This window comes from Exophiala bonariae (genome assembly GCF_035927105.1).
Source record: "Exophiala bonariae strain CCFEE 5792 chromosome Unknown scaffold_12, whole genome shotgun sequence".
Classification (NCBI taxonomy): Eukaryota; Fungi; Ascomycota; class Eurotiomycetes; order Chaetothyriales; family Herpotrichiellaceae; genus Exophiala; species Exophiala bonariae.
The window spans coordinates 333855-355636 of NW_027042487.1; the positions used below are offsets into that span (position 1 = coordinate 333855).

At 50.1% G+C, this 21782-nt stretch overlaps 10 protein-coding genes across 10 annotated transcripts; 6 read left to right on the plus strand and 4 right to left on the minus strand.

Annotated features, from left to right (window-relative positions):
* Positions 1-102: 102 nt before the first annotated feature.
* LTR84_002124 (uncharacterized protein) lies at positions 103-2100 on the plus strand (the record flags this gene model as incomplete). Its single annotated transcript, XM_064845738.1, has 1 exon — positions 103-2100. One exon carries the CDS (start codon positions 103-105, stop codon positions 2098-2100), a length of 1998 nt encoding a protein of 665 aa, XP_064706592.1.
* Positions 2101-2120: 20 nt separating this feature from the next.
* Positions 2121-3161, minus strand: LTR84_002125 (uncharacterized protein; the record flags this gene model as incomplete). The annotated part of the gene is made up of 1 exon (XM_064845739.1): positions 2121-3161. The coding sequence occupies one exon, from the start codon at positions 3159-3161 to the stop codon at positions 2121-2123; it is 1041 nt and encodes a 346-aa protein (XP_064706593.1).
* A 483-nt stretch (positions 3162-3644) lies between these two features.
* On the minus strand, positions 3645-4933 carry LTR84_002126 (uncharacterized protein; the record flags this gene model as incomplete). Its single annotated transcript, XM_064845740.1, has 2 exons — positions 3645-4664; positions 4727-4933. The coding sequence occupies 2 exons, from the start codon at positions 4931-4933 to the stop codon at positions 3645-3647; spliced, it is 1227 nt and encodes a 408-aa protein (XP_064706594.1).
* Positions 4934-6312: 1379 nt separating this feature from the next.
* On the plus strand, positions 6313-7339 carry LTR84_002127 (uncharacterized protein; the record flags this gene model as incomplete). The annotated part of the gene is made up of 2 exons (XM_064845741.1): positions 6313-7035; positions 7106-7339. The coding sequence occupies 2 exons, from the start codon at positions 6313-6315 to the stop codon at positions 7337-7339; spliced, it is 957 nt and encodes a 318-aa protein (XP_064706595.1).
* Positions 7340-7984: 645 nt separating this feature from the next.
* On the plus strand, positions 7985-8750 carry LTR84_002128 (uncharacterized protein; the record flags this gene model as incomplete). Its single annotated transcript, XM_064845742.1, has 4 exons — positions 7985-8009; positions 8066-8089; positions 8149-8205; positions 8254-8750. The coding sequence occupies 4 exons, from the start codon at positions 7985-7987 to the stop codon at positions 8748-8750; spliced, it is 603 nt and encodes a 200-aa protein (XP_064706596.1).
* Positions 8751-9075: 325 nt separating this feature from the next.
* On the minus strand, positions 9076-9708 carry LTR84_002129 (uncharacterized protein; the record flags this gene model as incomplete). The annotated part of the gene is made up of 3 exons (XM_064845743.1): positions 9076-9140; positions 9212-9334; positions 9450-9708. The coding sequence occupies 3 exons, from the start codon at positions 9706-9708 to the stop codon at positions 9076-9078; spliced, it is 447 nt and encodes a 148-aa protein (XP_064706597.1).
* Positions 9709-10275: 567 nt separating this feature from the next.
* On the minus strand, positions 10276-11150 carry LTR84_002130 (uncharacterized protein; the record flags this gene model as incomplete). The annotated part of the gene is made up of 3 exons (XM_064845744.1): positions 10276-10860; positions 10918-11089; positions 11140-11150. The coding sequence occupies 3 exons, from the start codon at positions 11148-11150 to the stop codon at positions 10276-10278; spliced, it is 768 nt and encodes a 255-aa protein (XP_064706598.1).
* A 945-nt stretch (positions 11151-12095) lies between these two features.
* Positions 12096-13622, plus strand: LTR84_002131 (uncharacterized protein; the record flags this gene model as incomplete). Its single annotated transcript, XM_064845745.1, has 1 exon — positions 12096-13622. The coding sequence occupies one exon, from the start codon at positions 12096-12098 to the stop codon at positions 13620-13622; it is 1527 nt and encodes a 508-aa protein (XP_064706599.1).
* Positions 13623-14548: 926 nt separating this feature from the next.
* On the plus strand, positions 14549-16967 carry LTR84_002132 (uncharacterized protein; the record flags this gene model as incomplete). The annotated part of the gene is made up of 2 exons (XM_064845746.1): positions 14549-14755; positions 14814-16967. 2 exons carry the CDS (start codon positions 14549-14551, stop codon positions 16965-16967), a joined length of 2361 nt encoding a protein of 786 aa, XP_064706600.1.
* Positions 16968-17765: 798 nt separating this feature from the next.
* Positions 17766-20630, plus strand: LTR84_002133 (uncharacterized protein; the record flags this gene model as incomplete). Its single annotated transcript, XM_064845747.1, has 1 exon — positions 17766-20630. The coding sequence occupies one exon, from the start codon at positions 17766-17768 to the stop codon at positions 20628-20630; it is 2865 nt and encodes a 954-aa protein (XP_064706601.1).
* Positions 20631-21782: the final 1152 nt, after the last annotated feature.

The following is a 21782-nucleotide window of genomic DNA, read 5'->3' on the forward strand; positions in this document are numbered from 1 at the left end:
ATTACACTCGAGGAGCTATTCGAGCAACGGAGCGTGGACAGCAGAATATCATTGAAGAGAATAACAAACAACCAGACCAGGTATTTTACTTGAAAGTCCACAATGCCACCCATACAGCGCCCTATCTCGCGGATCCTGATCGCCAACCGCGGCGAAATCGCCATCCGGATCCTACAAGCATGTCAAGAGCTCTCCACCCCTCTAACGACCGTGGCCATATACACAGAGAATGACAGCACGCACATCAGCCTAGGCCGCCCGAACCAAGCGGTCAAAGTGCCGTCGCCGTCGTCGTACATGGACATCGATTATCTCATCGGTCTTGTCAAGGAGCACAGCATCAACGCCGTGCATCCCGGCTACGGATTCCTCAGCGAGAGCGCAGAGTTCAGTCGGCGGATGTGGAGTGAGGCGGAGTGTTTGGTCGTCGGGCCGGGCTGGGAGGTGCTCGAGCGCACGGGCGATAAGTTGAAGGCGAAGGCGTTGGCCATGGAATGTGAGGTTCCCGTACTCAAAGCAATGGATCGCCCGACGGGGAGTGTGGGTGATGTGCGTGCTTTTGCGGGCAAGGTTGGGTATCCGTTGATGATCAAGGCGGTAGACGGCGGTGGCGGGCGGGGGATTAGACTTATCAAAGGCCCGGAAATGCTGGAGAATGCCGTGCAGAGGTGTATCGCTGAATCGCCGAGTAATACGGTCTTTGCGGAGCAGGCTGCTGTGGATGGATACAAGCATATCGAGGTGCAAATCCTTGGGAATGGCAGGGGTGCTGTCAGGCATCTCTGGGAGCGGGACTGCAGCGTGCAACGACGATTCCAGAAGATCGTCGAGGTTGCTCCAGCACCGGTGTCGCGGCGCAATGTCATTGCTAAGGTGATCGACTCTGCTATTCGGATGGCTAGGAAGCTGCAGTACCTGGGATTGGGAACGTGGGAGTACTTGGTGAATGTCAAGGCAAGGAAGTTCTTCTTCTTGGAGATCAACCCCAGATTACAAGTCGAACACACCATCACTGAATCCATCACCGGCGTCGATATCGTGAGAGAGCAGCTACTGTACGCTCAAGGACTGCAAGAATCTGAGGACCTAAGACTGGGAGAATGGTGGGAGGCCGATAAAGCACCTCCATCGGCTTCTATCCAGTTGAGACTCTGTGCGGAAGATCCTACTTCGAACTTCGCACTCAGCATCGGCAAGGTCTCGGATGTGCAATTTCCTACTGGCAGCGGTGTGCGCGTCGACAGCCATCTGTCGAGAGGAGGGGTCGTCGGGACTGATTTCGACAATATGATGGCTAAGATTATCGTTACCGCGTCCACGTTCGAGAGTGCAGTTGCAAAGGCCAAACGAGCGCTTGCAGAAACGAAGATCGTCGGTGTAAAGACGAATCTCAACCTCCTTCGAGCCATCCTGGATGACAAGACATTTGCAGCTGGAAATGCGGATACCAGATGGTTGGAGAACAGTCTTGAACAACTTGTGGCTGCTGGAGAAAGAATCGGTGAATCCATTGAGGAGCTCGACTCGACATTGCCGGCGTTGTCCCTGAGCGGCAATCAGTCTTCGACAACTACTGGTTCAGGAACGGCTTTCCGAAAAGGAGATGCTTGGACAGTGACCCTGGAGGACAAAGCCTCACAGTCCGAGACTAAAGCACCACCATCACATTTCAGTATCGAGAGGATAATGAGGAACGAATTCCCCGAGGCATTGATCGCAGATGTATCGTATACCGCGCCTGGCGCGCAGTCGCAGTCATACAAAATGACGATTGCAAGTACGACATCATCAGCTGATGCCACAGCATCGACACACCGACGTGGAGATCCAAACGACAAGAGTCATGTGGTCTTACCTATCAGCGGCAAGCTGATGGAAGTGCTTGTGGATGAAGGCGACGAGATACAGGAGAACCAAGTCATTGCATTCGTCAAGCAGATGAAGATGGAGTTGGAAATTCGAAGTCCCAGGGCCGGCACGATCAAATGGGCAATTGAGTTGGACAATGACACTGGAGATGATGTAGCGGAAGGTGTGCTGCTGGCAGAGTTGGAGGATGAGATACCAGGCAGAAAGCCTGATATCAGATCACGCTTGTAGATATTCAGATTTACACTGAACTATGTAGTAGATACCACAGGGCCCTTGTAGCCATTGAACTGTCCTGTCTCCTTCAAGATGATGGGGATCTCATCCTCGACTAGAGATTCCAGTACACCTTTCTCCTTAGGTTCCCAACCCAACTCGCGCAATTTTCTCGCCCGACTTCGAGAATTTGAGGCCACCACCCATGCGGTGCCTTTATCAAACAAATCAACAAAGTCGGTCTCGGGGATCTCCTTGGTCTCGGGAGACTGGATGCGACCAGCGGCATGTAGTGCCTTCCCAATTGCGACGACTGGCTCACGCCAGGCAATCTCAGACCCATTCTCACAGAATATGTAGGGCGTCTTCAGCACTTCATCTGCACTGGCTTTCTCGAGCCAGTGGAGCAGGGCGATGTATCCTCGAGCGAGATCCAGAACATGAATGACCGACCAGACCGAGGCGCCTTTCCCAACGTGGCCGGCGTAGCCGTGCTTGATGGCGAATCGAGTCAGGGTAGGCAATTGGATAGACAGACGCTTGTATTTCGGGTTCACGCCGTAGATCAGTGGTGGCGTCATGATGGCCATCTTTGCATTCGGGCTCAAGCGATGGCGAGCCTGCAGAATTGCCAGATCGATCATGCGGTGAGATGCAGAGTCTGGCAGGGCATCGAGAGTGTCTTGGTCGTCGTCGGGGAAGATTTTATCGCCCTTGTATTGGCCCTTGGAGTCATCACTGAGAAGACTGGTACCGCTGGTGTGGATGAAGATGGTCTTCTTGTTGTCTCTGGCGCGTCGATCGACGCCTTCGATGACGGCTTGGACAGACGGTAAGTGGTCGGCCGTGGCGGTGTGGATGACAATATCGCTGGCGATGGTGTGCTGGGTGATTATTCCACTGTCGTCAAGGTTGCCAGCGACAGTTTTGGCGCCGCTTTGCTCGAGTTCCTTTGCATAGGATTCCCGGCGGGTGAGCGTCGTCACAGAGTATCCTTCCGCCAATAGAAGATCGAGGACTTCCCGGCCGATGAAGCCTGGTCCTATCAGGAACACATTCTTACCAGAAGGAGCCATGCTGAGAGTTGGTATATATATATTGTTTATGTGGCCAAAGTTTGGCAGACTAGTCCCGACTGTTTGGAGGTGAATGTTGAGCGGTTGGAGAAAGGCCTTTTATACTCTGAATACGCTGTACGCTTTGAATGCGCTTTTCTCCAGTGGCGTCATTGTTGCGAACCATAGCCGACCACCCATGATCTCCTGTGAATGGATGGAAATTGGCGAAAGACAGGAGCGGATCTTGATATCCTTGTAGAAGACTGGCAAATGGACCTGCATATTCTGGGGAATTGACGTCGATGCTCTTCACCTTAGTTAATCATCTGGCGGCAGAGGCCTAATTGGGAAAAGCAGCCGAAAATATTGTGAGGTCAATTGGAAATCCGAAGTATCCTTTTGGAATCGAAAATGGTTGGCGAAAGGACAAAGGAAAGACGTTGGCAGGATTGAAGCGGCTGCATTTCTAAATCGTATGTAACATATCTATGGGTATTGTAATTATGCAGACGCACCGACATGCACATTTCCCTTCATTCTGCTGGATATATTTCCGGCCTTGGTAGTCCCGTTGGTACTCACAGATGACTTCTTTTGATCATCGTCATCCGCCGCTTTCCCATCATTTGCATCGTTCGTGCTGACCAGACCTTTCCTCGCTCTCCACTGCCACTCCCATAGGACGGGAAGGAAACTCCAAAGGTCAAAGTCTGGCCATAATACATCGAGGAATACAATTTGAGTGGTTTCATGACACTGCCACAACATAAAGTCTGACAATCGGCTGACACCACTGGTACGAATTAATAAATCAATTGGTGGGTCGGTTGATGTGTACATGTGTGAAGTTAAGGTCTGCGGCGAAATGAGTTCGGGGGATGGATATTGAGGTTTTGATGAGTCCCCTTTCGCGGATAATCCAGAGGGCGGTGAGCTATCATCGTGGTGCAAGGTCGTTGATGTAGACACACTAGACGCATCATGCTCTGACTGTCCTTGTGAGAGGGATGAGAGGGAGGTCGTACTTGACGAAGGTGACTGAAGCTGAGATGCAGATGGTTGGAGGTAAGTTGGGCTGGATGTTGGGAACTCTGAGAGGTGTTGGGACCGAATGGTATTCGCTATACGCTCCTCCTTAAACGGACTCCTTCGCTCCTTTTCTGATAATGGCTGACTGTATTCTTTGACCGTATCTCGAACGGCCGAGGTGATTTCTTCCCTGCTCGTGTATGGAAAGCAGATGTTGAGAACGCAACTGCCGTCGCCATTGTTGGACGTCATGTTCACTGCTCGATCGACTGCCTCGAGCACATCAGGTTTGATCAGTTCTCTCTGTCCGAGTATGCGAATTCGTGCGCCATAGCGATCGAGTAGGTCACCATGTTGAACGAGTTGTTTCAGTTTGATCTTGGCCATTTCCATTAGAGCATCGACTTCGTATTTGGATCGTTTGAAATTCTCGATACTGAAGGCATAGATGGTGACATGAGTGACGCCGGCTTTATAGCAAACTTCGAGGATCTATGTTTGATCGTCAATGTTGTTCTTCTCGCGCGATACAAGGGCAGGGATTGAAAGCTTACCTTGGCCAGTGCTTCAAATCCCAAGTTGTGCCCTTCAATGGTTTCCATTCTGTGGTTCTTTGCGAAACGTCGATTTCCGTCCATCACAAAGGAGACATGCTTGGGCACTGGGCCCTGCCGGAGGGCACCAACGAGGAGATCTCGGAGCTGATTGAGAGCCCACTCGGCGGGAGGAGAAGATAAAGCCCACTTGCGGAATCTCGACATGGTGGTGATGGGGACTTGAGTCTGGTGTTTAGATGGAGATAGAAGTCGAAATGGCAGTGGTGTTCAGACCGGTTCTAATGAATGTGTGATTCTCGAAGATATCTAGGAACCCAAAGAATGATGTTCGACTATAAGTTGGTCATGGTCAAGACTGAAGATCAAGAATGAATGGATAGTGACAAGGGTCCACCACAGAGGCAAGCAGTATACGTGGCTGGTGAGGCCGATGTGCAACTGCGCCAACATTTGTTCCCAGTATGAAAGTCTTGGATTTTTCTTAGGCAGGAGGAGCACCCTGGGTGACGTACCTGAGCTACGTACAGCCGCCCGTAACTGACGCCTTAGGCTCTCGGCCCTCCCCTTCTACCGCAGCCAGTCGCCCAACCAAAAAGTTGAAGCTTCTCACGTGACTTGTGCACGGGACATCAATTGCTACTTCGTACGAGTACTCGTCCGAATTGTGGCTTGACGGGTGCCATGGGAAGTGGGTCGTGGTAATCCGAGGTCAAATACGAAGCACGAATACGGGGATGAAAAGTGCCCGAAATCAAGTATGGTTGGAGGCGAGGTGTCTTTCCTGGGGCGGGTCAGCAAATCTCCGTATTCAATACCTGATCAGAGTGAGCTACCAAGGTACTTACTCGGTACTCCTAATAGGTACCCTTCCTCCTGCCCTCGGCCCCATTAGGATACTCACAGATATCTCGACCGCATCGATCGTATCAACTAGACTTTTATTTCCCCGAGCGTTTCATTCAATCTGCCGCATCATCCTTCAGTCTCGGCCATCTGCTATCAATAGATATCCTCTGGTGTCCCCTCCGGTGGAGGCAACGACATCATATGACTCCACTAATGGATTCAGAATTCGGAGGCTTTGTGCCTTTGCCCTCAAGACCTACGAGGTACTCGAGAATGCAAGCATTCAGGCTCCAGGCGATGCAGCCAGACATCCTTCCTCTACTTGATCTGGGTACAAGGGCCAATGGAGTACTGGACGAAAAGCATGACCGTTACCACTAGAGAGCTAGGTTTAGGTGAAAATAGAGTTCTTCAAGGGAAAGCTATCCCACAGAACGAGGTGGCTGAATTGCCCTGTCCGTACATCGGGGATCAAAGCAATGCTCATGCTGAACCCTATTTCACTTAAACGATCTGCGACCTAAAGCTTCCCCTCAGAACTTCTTGGACTTGTACAAACTCAATTTCCTACGAAATCCGAGAGTCTTTCCACCTCAGCTATTTGTTTCAGCTTTGGTGGCCATGTCTTCTCCCATCCAAGACTATCAATTCCAAAATGACCCTCTCGTGGACAATGTAAGCAGTTGATGGCCCACCTCGGATTTTGGGATATTTGTTGACAGGAGCCGTCGAAGTCCATGGGTGATGACAATGACTCAGCACTTGGCGAATCAATAGCAGGGTCGTTGTATACAGCGTCCTTAACCTCGTCAGTGTTCAATTACACCTACGAGAATGGTCGTCGTTATCATGCCTATCACGCCGGTAATTATGTCCTTCCCAATGACGAACAAGAGCAAGACCGTCTGGAATACACGCATCATTTATATCGATTGCTCGTCGGCGGAGCCTCTTATCGAGCACCTTTACTCGATCATAGACCACAAAGAATACTTGACATCGGATGCGGCACAGGGATATGGTGCATCGATGTAGCAGATGAATTTCCGGAAAGCTCGGTCATTGGCGTTGATTTAAGTCCGATTCAGCCTTCTTGGGTCCCACCTAACTGCAGGTTCTATGTAGACGACATCGAAAGAGAATGGACCTATTCTCCTGCCGAGCATTTCGACTATATTCATGCCAGAGACTTGATAGGTTTCATTGGTCCCTGGAAGCAACTGCTTTCCCACATTTTCGACAATCTCAAGCCTGGTGGCTTCTTCGAAATCCAAGACTGCACCACTCCACCAGAGTCCATTGATAGTGGTCTCGACCTTGTCCCAGACCTGGTACAATGGCAACTAAAAATGTTTGAAGGAATGGCAATGCTAGGAAAGGAAAGCCCGGGAGATGCCTATGGGATACAGAGCTATATGACTGAAGTGGGATTTGTTGATACTCATGTAGAAATTCACAAGGTATGTCAAGATCATTCTCAACTTCATACTGTAGCCATTTTGGAAGAGAGATCTAATAAAGGCATTCTAGGTTCCTATAGGCCCTTGGGCCCAAGGAAATAAGCATAAAGAACTTGGACTTATCTTACAGGAACATGTCTCGGACTCTGTGGAACCATACACCATGGCCGTGTACACCAGAGCATTAGGCTTCAGCGCCGAGGATGCACAGGCCACTGTCGAAAGAGTCAAAAACAACATCCAGAAGACCGAGGCGCATCTATATCTGTCTTATTATTTCTTATGGGGACAGAAGCCATTTTGAGCATGTTTAGCCATGGATTTGGAAGCATCACTTATCTGTGTGTATGTATGTGAAACATCAGTGGTTCGGGAAAGGAATGATTGCTTAGCAACTTGCTAGCTACGACTCTACGACATTTGTTGAACTGGAAGGGCATCAGCGCTGGGATTGTTTTCCGTCGACGCAGATAACAGGACGTCGTCGAGCAAATGCACTAGGACTAACGGCACAGACTACCTACAGAGGAGGAAAATCTTGAATGTACAAACGTGGGCCCAGGAACTAGCATTGGTTGAATGCTATAATGACCACATTCTAATACACACATTGCAACGAAAAGCCTTCTAGATTGTGCGTGCATCGCATCCATGCTAATCCATGCCCATAAAGCATCGTGCCTTCCGATATATCAGGACGCCGCGTGCCTTCTCAACTGCTTTATCAAGGTGTCACTTCCAACCCTCAACCATCCCCGTCAAACTTCCAATGGCTGCTACGACTCTTGACTTCCCTCAAGTTACACAAACACCTCGTCCGCCAGCTCTCTTCAGAAACATCACTTCGATACCTAGGTAACAACACTCGTGTTGGCCAGCTATCAGCTCAGCCCTTGGAGATCACAAACTGGCATATGGTCGATTGCAAATCAAGCATCGAGCCATCACCATGCCGGATCCTCTTGTACCTCCGTGTAAGCTCCATAACCACAATAGAATGGGAGCTCTTACCTAACCTTTGTCATTGCAGTTGTATTCGCCAGATCCAATCCATGTATCATGCACTGTCTGCCCTCTTTGTCTTGCAGGGGCATGCTGACGGATTGCCTCCAGATTACATGTTGAATTCGAAGCAAATGAAGAGGCATCGGCGGAATCTGAAACGAGATGGTATGGTGTCCCTACTGCAGGATGGCAAGTGATTTACTGAGGTTGTAGAGCGGAGAAAGCGTGAGACCCTTGCCGTGTATAGCGACGTTCTTGCGGCCTATGGCGATGCTCTTCACGTTGCCCATCGTAACACTCCCGGTGCTGGACTTGACGGCCTTCTCTCTGTTTGGAACAAGGTTCTTCAAACCTGGAATGCTGTTGCTGGACAGGTGGAGAGTGGCAGGTTCAGAGAGATTGACAATGACGAATTGCATGAAAATGCCGACCTGACCATCGAACCTCGTGACAACGAGAATGGCGAGTTTAATTTCAATTTCAATGAAAACTTGAACGGCAATGCTGAAGAGAACGACGATATCAACATCAACAACAAGGAAAATGCCATCATCAGGGAAAGAGAGGAAGATATGTCACCCGCCAAATCGAACAAAAAAGACGTGCAGCATTATAACATCTCTGTTCTGAACTGGCTCAGGGAGACAGAACAAGCTGCAAGGCCTGCAAGACAGGCAAAAGTCGAGAAGTATCTGGCAGGAGAGGTCTGATGCGAAACGATGCTGAGGAAGTTGCACATCTCGAAGAGCTGCAACGTGATCATTTGATGCTGAAGGAAAATATTTTATTGTCTTGATAATTCCGGTATGGATAGCTGTACAGGTCGTGAGTTAACTATGTATGATGATCTTCCGCTGGCAGGACACCACTGCACACCCCACCTAATGAGATCAACGGCCAACAATGGATGGGTTTTGCCATTGTCAGACCGTCCTCTTTTCGACTAGCCCTAAAATGCATGTCAGAGTGTCACTTCCCATTGGCGTTCGTCGGGTTTTCGACACGGAGAAGGGGAGCGTCCCTAATGACATCGGACTACTTGAGCTGCTTGAACAGCTGGCCGGCGGCGCACTGTGTAGCACAATGTTGAAGGTGGAAAACTGGGAACATAGTCAGCACGAACAACTCATTGCGGCTTTTCGAAGATAACCGCGTGGAAATCTCAACATACATTCTTCAACGCAGTCTTCCTTGGGACCCTTGTGGTCGGGATCCTCGCTGGCAGCAGTAACTCGCTCGACGCACTCATCGTAGTGGTGCTTGTAGCCGGAACACTGGGCGGAACGGGCACAATCTGATTTTCAAAGGAGTGTCAGCTCGGTCGTGAACATCTGTCAATCGACGCCCCGCAGGGCGGGAACGAAGTTCTCTCGACAGAGAAGATATTTATTGGACAAGAAAGAACCTACCCTCTTCCAGCTTCGGCTTGGGATCAACGGGCTCCTCTTCCTCTTCCTCCTCCTCCTCTTCTTCTTCCTCGTCATCGTCATCACCGCCTTCCTCGTCGTCTCCCTCGCCCTCAGCAGCTTCGCCGTCCTCGTCGCCGTCTTCCTTCGACTCCTCGCCGCCGTCCTCGGCTTCCTCATCGTCCGCGGGAGCTTCGGCGTGCGCTTCCTGCACGAACGATACTGAGCTCATCAGGTCCGAGAAGAAATCGGTGATTCCCATCGCTGCGGTTGTTTGGTGGGTAGGGGGGGTTTTGATTAAAAGTCGAGGTGTTCTAGAGGAGAGAGAGAAAGGTGTTTTGGGGCTCCGCGAGCAGGCGCTGCGTGCAGGGGTTTTGTGCGGTCGTCGAGATGCTCAACCTGAGTAGATGAGCTTCAGAGTTCGAGAAATGAACGGCCTCCCCTTCAGAGAATTTGTGGAAGGAAATAGGGTGAGCGTTGCAAGTGAATGTCGAGATACGGAGTAATTGTGAACCTTGAAGGTAGCTTTGATTTTAGTCCATAAAATTGAATCGATTGTGATTGGTTAAGAGGGATCTGAGCTTTGAGATCACGTGTTGGAGTTAATGGGTCACTCGAGCCCGACTTGATCGTGAAGCTTTTTATCCATCTTCTGGAAAATTCGTAATAGGGTAAGTATAAAATCTAAGGATTTCAAAAGATCTAATCAGTTACAGGAGGTATGAGCACTGCCTCGCCTCTCGTAGCTCCAAGTTTGCTAACCCAGCACCTGAAAACACCCTGCTCGATATTAAATACACAGTCACCGACGTGGCTCGAGTGCTTCAACCTATGATTGAGTCTGCGAGAACCTTCGATCCAACTCTGCTTGTATGCTCTGCTGTTGAGTCTCTTCGTATCCAGGAGGTGCATCAGATGGCGGCTGTGCGTCTGGCGCCGGTGAGCCTGTCCTTCTCGCTCCGGCGACGATTGTCGGACTTATGGATCCCGGTGATTGAATGAGGTCATCCGCATCTGTGGTTGTAATGACCGGTGCTACCCTGTCGTGCCCCGATTCTTGGTATGATGGTAGCTGGTCCAGATGTACATTCTCCAGGTTCACGTCCCCAAGGTAACTATCCTGTCGTCGACCAGTCTGATTCTCAGCACGAGCCGCAGAAACGACTTGCTGCAACCTCTCTTTGATTCGTTTGAATGCAGGGCTGAAATCTGTCACTCCACCCTCCTTGAAGGTCAATTTCAGCTCGATGGCTGCCTGCGTGCTGGGAAGATTACCCCCTGGTACAGGTTGTAATACCGATTGCCATGAGTTTGGTCCAAACCAAGGGAATACTGGATGAGAATCATGAAGATTGAGAAGCGGTGCTGAGAATGATTGGAACTCGGGGGTGGCCTTTTCGGGAAGATAAACAATCTGTTGCATCAGTCAGCAGGGCGGAAGGAGGTCTACATCGACTTTTCATGTATTTACCCTCTGATTGGTCAGATACGCAATGCCTGAATTGCAATGAATAGACAACGGGTTGTTTCCAGGATAAGTGGTCGGAGTAGTTAGAGCTAGAGCTATTCTTGGTGAAGATGTGTGAATGATTCGCTCTCCAGGTAAACGCACAAATCCCTGCGAACCATCAAGCATAACCCAACTGGGACATTCAAGATTAGCGAGGATCCAACGATCGGTAGTTGAACATACTTGATGGACATGGCTTGAAAGGCGAGCCAGGCTCAATCTTCAATACAAGGCTCGCAGATCCTCGAGTGGTGGTATATCAACGTTGCCAATCGCAATAGGCTGCTGAGTTGTCTTCTTAGAAGGGGCGTCTGAATGGCATAAGCACGCTTGTGGAGTACAATTGCTCAGTTAAGATTGAATATGACCGTGCTCTTGTGCAATAGGTTTCTGAGTCAAGTGCGCCAACACTCGTTCTCGTGGTGAAAGGCTAAGAGGATATGCAGAATAATAAACTTGATCACTTGAAGTCTGACATTCGTAGATATTGAATGATGACTGTGGAACGTTGATGGTGGCGGCAGGTGCCACTGGACTCGGGCGTCAAGTTCAATGTGCTTGTGACGGCGATGCCAAGAAGGAGGGATATTGCCCCGCCTGGGCCTTTGCCTCTCGGGCTGCCCTAACAATTGATCGAAGGCGCTTCGTTCATCATGAATTCGTATCATCAATCATCAATATAGATACTCCGAGCCTCCGTAACAGGAATCGCTAGATTCATGTTCCCCTTCTCAATATCTGAAATGTACATGCTAAGTCGAAAACTTCACCTCATGCAGGCATTGCACTCGAGTGCGATGACACACTATCACCTTCTGGTCGGAGGGGCATAGTGGCAGTGTTGTCAGCCCCGGCCCCCAAGGCTGCCACAATTCAAGTTTCGTCCCTACCTGTTTCACTCTTACCTTTCTTGTTTAAAATATCTGCCTGAGGTCTCGTCTGAGTCGTTTCGACTTCCCGATTCTTGTTGTTGCGATTTGCACTTCAAATCCCATGTAATTGTACACCGAAGACAGAGTGTCCCTTTTGTCGCGTTGAGGCGTCACCAGTGAGGCTGTTGCTCAACAATTCAGACTTAATTGAGTGCAAGATTGTGAGCCTTGTATGCTGCATGATCGTTAACGAAGACCGACATAGCAATGCTGCGTATTAAGAATGCAATCTTGGGGGATAGTGGGACAACAGATACTCTTCCCACGGTGACAGAAGGAGAGCCTACTGCCCGTGACCAACTCCCGGCCTTGCTCTCTCCGTCACTTTCAATTCATCAGGACAACACACCAGTGCAGGGAGTACCACACTGGCTACGCGAATTGAACAGATCCCGTGCCATGAGACACAGTCGAGCTTCTTCTATTGTCTCAACGCGCACCAAGTTCTCCACCACCACTCTGCAAGAAGATGCCCAAAGTATCGATATCAATGTTGCTGGTCAATATTTTCGCATCAGTCGTGATGGCTCTCGGATCACAGTCGACGAGCCTCCACCCTACACTGGCCCTGGTGTGACTGTTCGTTTTGGAAGTGGGCAGACGACTCCTGTGAGTCGTACAAGTGCGCTGAGTGAGGACATCCGAGGTGACGATGACAACCTGTCGGAGACAGAGGATGGGGCCACCACTCCCAGATCAACTATAGCACACATCGGCACAGAAATACTGGTGGGCGCCAATATTCTAGATCCTTCCGAGTTCGAAATGCCATCCCCAGTGGGCCCAGACCAGCTCACGCATCGGTCGTCAACTAGAACGTTGGTCGGATCAGAAAGACAGAACGCGTTGAATGACTCGGAGCTGTCACAGAATTCCGATGAAAGTCAGGGCGATGAGAGATGGCAGGAAAGGACTCCAACCTCGCGTACCAACCTGCCGCCTCTTAGAGCACCGACAGTGCACTCACTACCAGCCACACCAAGCAGGCGTATGCGCTTGCCTGCCCTTGTGACATCCAACAGTACAGGCACCCTACCAACCTCTATATCACGTCCTTCCTCCCAGAGGTCTGGTAATCTACCTGCTCTTCCTGAAACTCGGTCGGCGGGTCCTGTGTTATTCAGATCACAATATGAACGCGAACCCAGGTCACCAGATTACATTGGACAAAATGCTAGGGGGATATTTCCCCCAACACACGGTTCGAGCACTGTTCGAGCAACCACTTTCTTCAATGTCCCACGAGAGATCGAAGTGGGTGGTGGACTGAGGACAGGGCGGTCCGACATTGAGAGTGCCTCTGGAAGCTACACTCCATTGTCAATGGACACGGAAAATGATATCAGCATGCACTATGCCCGGATGATGCGGAAGCTGGATTACGCTCATCGCAAGGCATTGCATCTCAAAGACAAGGAACTTGCAGAAATGCGGGAGCGTCTCCATGAGAAAGACACTGTCCTGAGGCAGCAACTCCGCGCCAAGGACTTTATGATTGACGATCTGAAACAACGACTGAGCAATCTTGAAGAGAACGTCGAGGTAATGCTCGAGAAAGCGCGCAATCAAGTCGAAGATCTGTGGGAATGTCGTTGGAAAGACCGCGATTTTCATCTCCGAGAACGGATGCGGAGGATAGAAGAAGAAGCACAGAAGGTGGTTGACAACATCAAGCCTCGAAATGCAAAAGCGGATGCACAAGATGCCTCCAAGCCATCGATTGTGGCAACTTGAATACCAAGGACGAGCCACTCAGGATGGGCCTCAACATGAGAGGTTAAGGCTACCATTTGGGAGTGGATACAAAAGGTTTATGGACCCTGGCAAAATGTTGGGAGATGCAATAATAGTAATGCAGGATTCTCAAACATCTACGAAAGATATGGATTTATGTTAATATACGAGGTTGCCACTTATCTCATGATGGTCCAGCCAGGGAATATTGTGTCAACAATCCCTCTGGAGCGATTCTCCAGAATACCTCTACTTCCATCTCCTTGTAGGATTACTAACTAATGGAGTAAGGTTAGACGCAGATCCTGTATCATGATAAAGTGACCAGTGAGTACGAGACTCATCAAGATCACTACAAGAAAACAGCTTGGCCAGAAAAGTGTTCTCAGCGTTGTTGAGGGCTAAACACGGGAAGGAGAGAGGCTCTCTCATGGCCATTCCACCGCGGTTAACCACGAAGCGAGCTAAGGACGGTTAGCGATAACCCCCGAGGGTCCTATCGGCCACTTCCTTAGGCATGGAGCCCCGCCAATGTGGCACCGACTGCCCCAAACGAACTGGTCGAGGGGTGGCCTCAAGGATTTTCTTCCGTGACCTCACAGGCCTTCGCAGGCAAACTCGAACCCCACGTCTCAACGATACCCAAATGTTGCTTGGGCGCGCTGGTAAATGTCTCAACGACTTCTACTTCCTACCAACCACGTCTTGTGACAAGGTCATTTATCTCTAGTAACAGTCTGTATACCAGAAAATCGCCCCGATAATCTCACGTGCTCCGTTCGGTTTACTTTTCAAGATCTCCGGTGCCGTCGGATGATATCCAGCTCACAGTAGCCCCCCCGTCTCAAGGCGGAAGAGTTCTATCGGCCGTTGATAGATCTTCTGCTCTATCCTGTCTTCCAAACACCCTACACTCCTAGCCCACCATGGCGAACAATACGGACACCAAGCCCGCACCAAAACGTGGCAAGAAGAGGGGAAACAAGTTGCAGATACCATGGCTTTACGATTTAGTCTTGTGGTCAATGTCTGTTCTGATAGACCTCTTCTTTCGAGAGGTCTACCCTCGAGGTGCCTGGAAAGTACCCAGGACCGGACCTGTCATCCTGGTAGCGGCGCCTCATGCAAATCAGGTAAATCCATGATACCAGGGTCGTTATTAAAGAGTCGTGCCCTGACCGCGAACTATAGTTTGTTGATTCCTTGGTCCTGATGAGGATCATGAAAAGTGAAGCAAAGAGACGCATCTCGTATTTGATAGCAGAGAAGTCTACAAAGCGCAAGTTTATCGGATCTCTGTCCACAGCCATCGGGGCAATTCCAGTGGGAAGAGCTTTGGATAAAGTGAAGCCAGCAACAGGAAAGATATTCCTTCCCGATCAAGACAATGACCCTACACTTCTCCAGGGAGTCGGCACGGATTTCACAAACGGCCAATTCGAAATCGGAGGCTTGATCGTGCTACCTAAAGTCAAAGGTCAATCTCCAAGCACCGAAATCGCCGAGATTTTATCACCTACCCAACTACGGTTGAAGAAAGCTTTCAAAACTCCCGAAGCCATCGAAGCTCTGACATCGAACGGTTTAGAAAGTGGAAAGAATACCCCTGGTGGTAGTAGTGGACCAAAAGTCGAATCTCGCGGGACCAAGTTCAGCGTGGCTCCATTTGTGGACCAGACAAAAGTGTATAATGCAGTCTTCGAAGAGCTTGATGCCGACGGGTGTATTGGTATCTTCCCTGAAGGTGGCAGTCATGATCGACCGGATTTGCTTCCATTGAAAGCAGGAGTAGCAATCATGGCTCTCGGGGCTTTGGCCAACAATCCAGACTCTGGAGTGAAGATCATCCCGATCGGAATGAATTATTTCCATGCTCATAAGTTTCGGTCGCGGGCTGTCATCGAATTTGGACATCCTATCGAGGTTCACCCTGATCAGGTCGCAGCGTATAAGGCCGGAGATAGGAGAAATGCCGTTGGTTCACTCCTCGAAACCGTCTTCCAAGGCCTAGTTGCGGTAACACAGACTAGCCCGGATTACGATACGCTAATGCTTGTCCAAGCAGCTCGCCGTTTATACAACCCGACAGGCAAGAAATTGCCTTTGCCATTAGTTGTGGAACTCAATCGGAGGTTGGTTCAAGGCTATACACAGTACAAAGACGATCCACGGGTCATGAAGTTGAAAAAGGATGTTTTGGACTACAATCGTCAACTTCGAACCATGGGTATCAGGGATCACCAAGTCGAATGGGGTAATGCCGCCAGACGACCATGGTGGCTAATCCTAGGCATTTTGCTGTACAGATTGGGAGAACTTCTGTTTCTCGGAATCTGTACTCTGCCTGGTCTGGCGATGTTTTGGCCGGTTTTCGTCACTACCAAGGTGATCTCGGTCAAAAAATCCAGGGAAGCTCTCGCAGCCTCGACGGTCAAATTACAAGGTCGGGATGTCATAACTACCTGGAAGCTGCTAGTGGCAATGGCATTTGCACCAGCACTTTATGCATACTACACCATTATCATTACTGCTTGGTTGGTGTACAATCGAAGGGATGGCTACTACACACACCAGGTGCACTGGTTACTGAGAGCACATACATATGTGCCTAACATCATGCCTACATGGCTATTCTCAGTCTTGTTTCTCATTTTATGCATCAGTATCACTTTTGCAGCCTTGAGAATGGGGGAGAGAGGAATGGATGTGGTCAAATCCCTCCCACCACTCTTCGCCGCCTTGGATCCCCGGTCATCGAGCCGCCTCATAAAGCTGCGAGAAAGTCGGCAAAGACTGTCTGCCGAAGTGACAGATGTGATCAATGCACTTGGCCCAGAAGTATTCCCCGACTTTGACGCCAGCAGGATTGTGGCAGATCCTTACAAGGAGGGAGCATACCAATCAAGCTATAAAGCAATGCCAGAAGAGCCAAGAATCACTGGTGCAACAGAACCTACTACTCCTACATCTGGTGCCATGGAGGACAAGACTCCCGGAACGCCGACTGGAAAATCTTTTGGTCTACTGCCACGCAATGAGTCATTCGGCAATATTGGTACGTTTGGATTCTTTGCATCACGACCCGCTACTCCAAAGAGTCGCAGCCGGAGCAGTTCTGCGGGCGGAGCCCTAGCAGCTCCGTCCATCAAAGGATTTAGCACTTTGGATGGCAAGGCGAGCTTTGATGAGGTGAGTAGACAGCTTCGTGGAGCGATGCGAGAACGAGGTCGTAAAAGAGGCGAGAGCGAAGGTGGCGAGAGTCATACAGAAAGTAGTTGGGACATGGCGTCGGATGGACAGATGACACCACCGACAGAGGACGAGGAACCGAAGAAGGAGAGATGAGGGTAGCATTTGCATAAAGGTGGAAAGCCTGATGGAGCAATGAGGCTCAAGTGGATCATGCAGATGGCGGAGAAAAGCAAGGCCTGACTGTTTTTGAAGTGTTTTGACTTTGGTTCTTCTATGATCACGAGATACTCCTGTTTTATGCTTTAGCGAGTTCAATAGCATGTATGATTCATCCCATTTAGATATGGGTCCCACCTGAACATAGACAGTTCGGGAACCAACTCGTTGATCCAAGAACTGGGGCGTGACACGTGACTTTGTTATGTCAGCATGGTAATAGCGGCGGTGATTACGACTCCAAATCAAGGCAACGGGTGGTTGATGGCCTGTGGCGGCAATCACTGGCTTGACAGCCTGAAACTGGCTTTCACATTGGCCTCAACTTGCGCACGGGCAACTTTCAAGGCACCAGAACACGATCGACAACAATAATCAGGCACCAGTGCCTCCTCTTTACTTCCTGTCGTCACTTCGAGCCTCAGCTACTCGTGTTCTTCATGTCTCCAGCGATTCCCACCATTTGATTCTACTGCCAGACGTCTTGAGTGATGGTCTGTTTTCCACTTCAACTTGTCCCACTATTCGTCCGGTCCCTTCCAATCTCGTTGTTACACCCGGATGATTAATCTCCTACCATCGACGACAGCATCTCGCAAGCACCTCGTATGCTTTGCCGTTACCTCTTGACGTGGTACCGCTCTTATTGGTGTTTGTCGACCCGTTAGCCCATCTCATTACACGCTTTCTTCTCCAGCGAACCGAGCGGAGCAACAATAATACTACACCACAATCATGGATCCATACAACCATTCGAACCTCGACTCCAACCAGACTCCCTACCCATCAGGTTCAAACTTGGCTCCCTTTCGTCTGGACGAGGGTTTCTCAGAAGAGACCGCAAGCCAGGATGACCGCAGTATCTTTGCGGCCACGGCTGCTCGTTTTCAAGAATGGGTTATGGCACAGGATGAGCACGCGCGGGCTGAGATTGCGTATGAGGTCCTACGAACCCTCCGAACTTCAAACATAGCCGCCGTTGTGGAAAGACTCACACCACTCCTGCATATGGACCCGATAGAGAAGCTCCCTCCCGAAATCACTTCTCAGATCTTCTCCTACCTCGAGGCTAGCACCTTGTTGACTGCCTCGCTGGCATCTCAGACATGGCGAGCGCGTATCATGGACACGATGCTCTGGCAGGAGTTATACAGAGGACAAGGTTGGGGTGTTGACTCGTCCGAAGTAAAGGCCTTCGAGAATGCTCATGCCATCTCGTCGAGGCGAGACATTAAGAGAGCTCGTGGTCCGCGGCCTGGTCAACCGCAGCTCAAGAAACGTGCCACATCAGACTGGTTGGACTCGAGAGGTCGGAAGGCCTCTGCCGACGTGTCACAGTGGCGTGAGCAGCATGGTGTGGTCGAGGCGGATATCGATATGCAATCCGAGACGGACGATCAGGAAATGCAAGATGCCCCACTCAGCGCCCACAACTCACCTCAACGTCCGAACAAGAGACATAGTCATGACTCTGATAATGACATGGATCAAACATCTAGTCCTTCGGAAGCCACGTCTGACGAAGAACTCTCGCGCAAATCATCAGCTCCCCATAACGAAACTCAGTTCAAATCCCAGTTAACAGTACAACCGAACATGCGTGGGGAAAGGCTTAGTTGGCTGCATCTGTACAAGCAACGCCAGAAGTTGGAGCAGAACTGGACCAATGGTCATTATGCCACGTTTCAACTTCCCCATCCATCCTATCCCAACGAGGCACACACAGAGTGTGTCTATACCATACAATTCTTCGGAAAATGGCTTGTGAGCGGCAGTAGAGACAAGACTTTACGAGTTTGGGATCTTGAGACTCGTCGACTAAGGGGCAAACCACTGGTCGGTCACTGCCAATCAGTATTGTGCCTACAGTTTGATCCTACTGAAAAGGAGGATGTCATCATTTCCGGTAGCAGTGATTCTAGTGTCATCATCTGGCGGTTCTCTACCGGGCAAAAGATTGCCGAGATTCCAGGTGCTCACGAAGAATCCGTTCTGAACTTGAGGTTTGACCGTCGTTACCTTGTGACCTGCTCCAAGGATCGACGCATCAAGATTTGGAATCGCAATCAATTGACAGCAACAGACCCAGACTATCCTAGGATCAATCGTGAGAGTAGCGCTCGAGTACCAACCTATATCGTTAACCCAACAGAAATGGAACCTTCCCTGCTAGAAGCAAGATTGGCTAATGGCACCATTCGAACTTTGAAACCTTACACATTGCTGTTAACACTTGAGGGCCATGGTGCTGCGGTAAACGCCATCCAAATAAACGGTGATCTGATCGTCTCCGCCTCTGGTGATAGACTGATCAAGGTCTGGAGTGTCAAAGATGGTCGTCTGTTACGTACACTACAAGGGCATCAGAAAGGAATCGCTTGTGTACAATTCGACAGCAAAAGAATTGTCAGCGGAAGCAGTGACAATACAGTTCGGATTTATGATCCATTCACTAGTGCTGAGGTGGCCGAGTTGAAAGGCCATAAGAATCTGGTCAGGACTGTACAGGCCGGCTTCGGTGATCTTCCTGGAAGTGAGGAAGAAGACACTGCAAGGGCTCGAGAAGTGGAGAGAAAATATCTCGAAGATGTAGCTAACGGTCTCATCGTCGAAGACAGATATTATAGCCGCCGCATTAGGAATGGGGAGTTGGGTTCTTCTCGGGTTGCATTAGGATCGAAGCTTCCTCCAGGTGGTGGTGGTAGCAAGTGGGGGCGTATTGTGTCGGGATCATACGATGAAACCATCATCATCTGGCGGAAGAATGCCCAGGGTGATTGGGTAATTGGTCAAACCCTCCGCCAGGAACCTCATGGTCAAGAGAACGGAAATCCTCGTGCAAGAAATGCACAACCGCCGGTAATTCAAAGCACCTTTCCTCCAGTCCCGAATGCTCTCGCCACTGCTCCAGCTCCAACTCCAGTTGTGGCTCCAGTCCTAACACAAACACCTCAACCGACTGTACTGGTACCGCCACCATCGACGCACGGTGCTGCTGGAGTGGCACGCCCGGCTGTGGTTTCTGCTTCACAAATCATGCAGCAGGCTATGAGCACTTCCATGGCAAGCCTCGGTGTGGGTATCACCAATGCCATGGCAATTGCGAACTGGCGCCAGTTGCCTGCATCAGCCAGAGCCGGATCATCTTCTAGTTTCAGCAATGCCTCGAATTTGACGCATGCAGCCCAGGCCTCTATTTCCCAAGCTGTGCAGCAGGCGTTCATTGCACACAGCAATCAAGGACCAAGCTCAAGTCCAGCTCAACAGGTTCACCAAGCACCTGCAGTCACTCCGGCTCCTCAACAGCAGCAGCAGCAACAACAACCGCCTGTTCCCGCGCCACAAGTTCCAAACCAAGCGGGCGCCCAAAACGCTCAAGCTCAAGCTCCTGCCGCCCAGGCTCAACCTGCTATAATCCAACCCCAAGCACAACCACAAGGTGCTGCACAGCCACAACAGACAGTATCTCGAGTATTCAAATTGCAATTCGATGCGCGTCGTATTGTCTGCTGTTCACAGGATAGCCGAATCGTGGGTTGGGATTTCGCCAATGGGGACCCAGACGTCATTGAAGCCTGTCGATTCTTTACTGGCCCATGAGGGTAATGTACAAGATTGGTGATATTGCAGGCTTCAAGTCATCTTGGAACGTCTGAGGCCTCCATAGTCTTCGCCAAGTCCTTCAAATCGAAATTATCATCTAATATTCCAATGACGCCCGTCACGAGCCTTTTTAAGTGAACGGAGGACCCGGTGGCGGGACAGTCACACAGATGGAAAACGAAATGTCCGAGATGTTCGGAGTGCTGAATATTTCCTTTCTGATTTATTTTTCAAGGAGAACACACAGCTGGATCTCTATCTGACCTGCCTGGACATGTCATGCGACGAAAGCAGACGATCTCCATATCGATCATTGACAGGTCACCACATAAGTATGTGAGTCAAGCTTGATCATCAGAATTCAATCGCGTAACATTATGCATGCATGCATGGGGGGTGCATGGATGCATTGCGTGCCTACACTATCATTATGCTCAGTCTACGACGAACAAGCAGCGCCGTTTGCAATCCGTCACGTTTAGTTAGTAACCCCAGCAAGCAAGCATGCAAGTGGGAACCACAGTTATCCCGGGGATTATATCATGCTAGGTAGCGCAATCCCAGAACATCAACAGCATTTTTGTTGGCAGCTAAACTTGATTTCCTCGCAATGAATTTCCATTTCGGGTTCCTCTTCATCCCCGCGTAAGATACCATGCTTGATCATATCAATGAAACCGTGACCCGTCCGTTAGGCTGAGGCTGAAGGACTCCCATTGAGAGAATCCGTACTCCCTAGGTAAATATGTACTACTACTGTACAACCGGTCCCTCCCTACCTACCTAGGTACCCCGGGCTCTGGTCGAAGAGTATTTCCCACATGTATCCGTACCTCGTACTGCGGCATCTGCGGCGTCTATCGCGCAACATGGGCTGGCTGGATGGCTGGAAGGGCTGGCTGAGCTCGAGGGTTTCATTGGTTGTGGCTATACAGATGCACTCTACCCGAGACCTAATCATCCGTACAAGTATTTATCTGGCTGTGCGTGCTCGGTGGGCCAGTGGTAGCTCGGCAATTGGTTCAAACAATAAATTAATGAATTAATTGGGCGCGGCGGGCTGCTCAAGCTTTGTACTGGGTGGGAAGCACTTACTTCACTTGAATACGAGGTACTGATTGTTGAAGTGCATGAGTTCGAAGCGGCTGG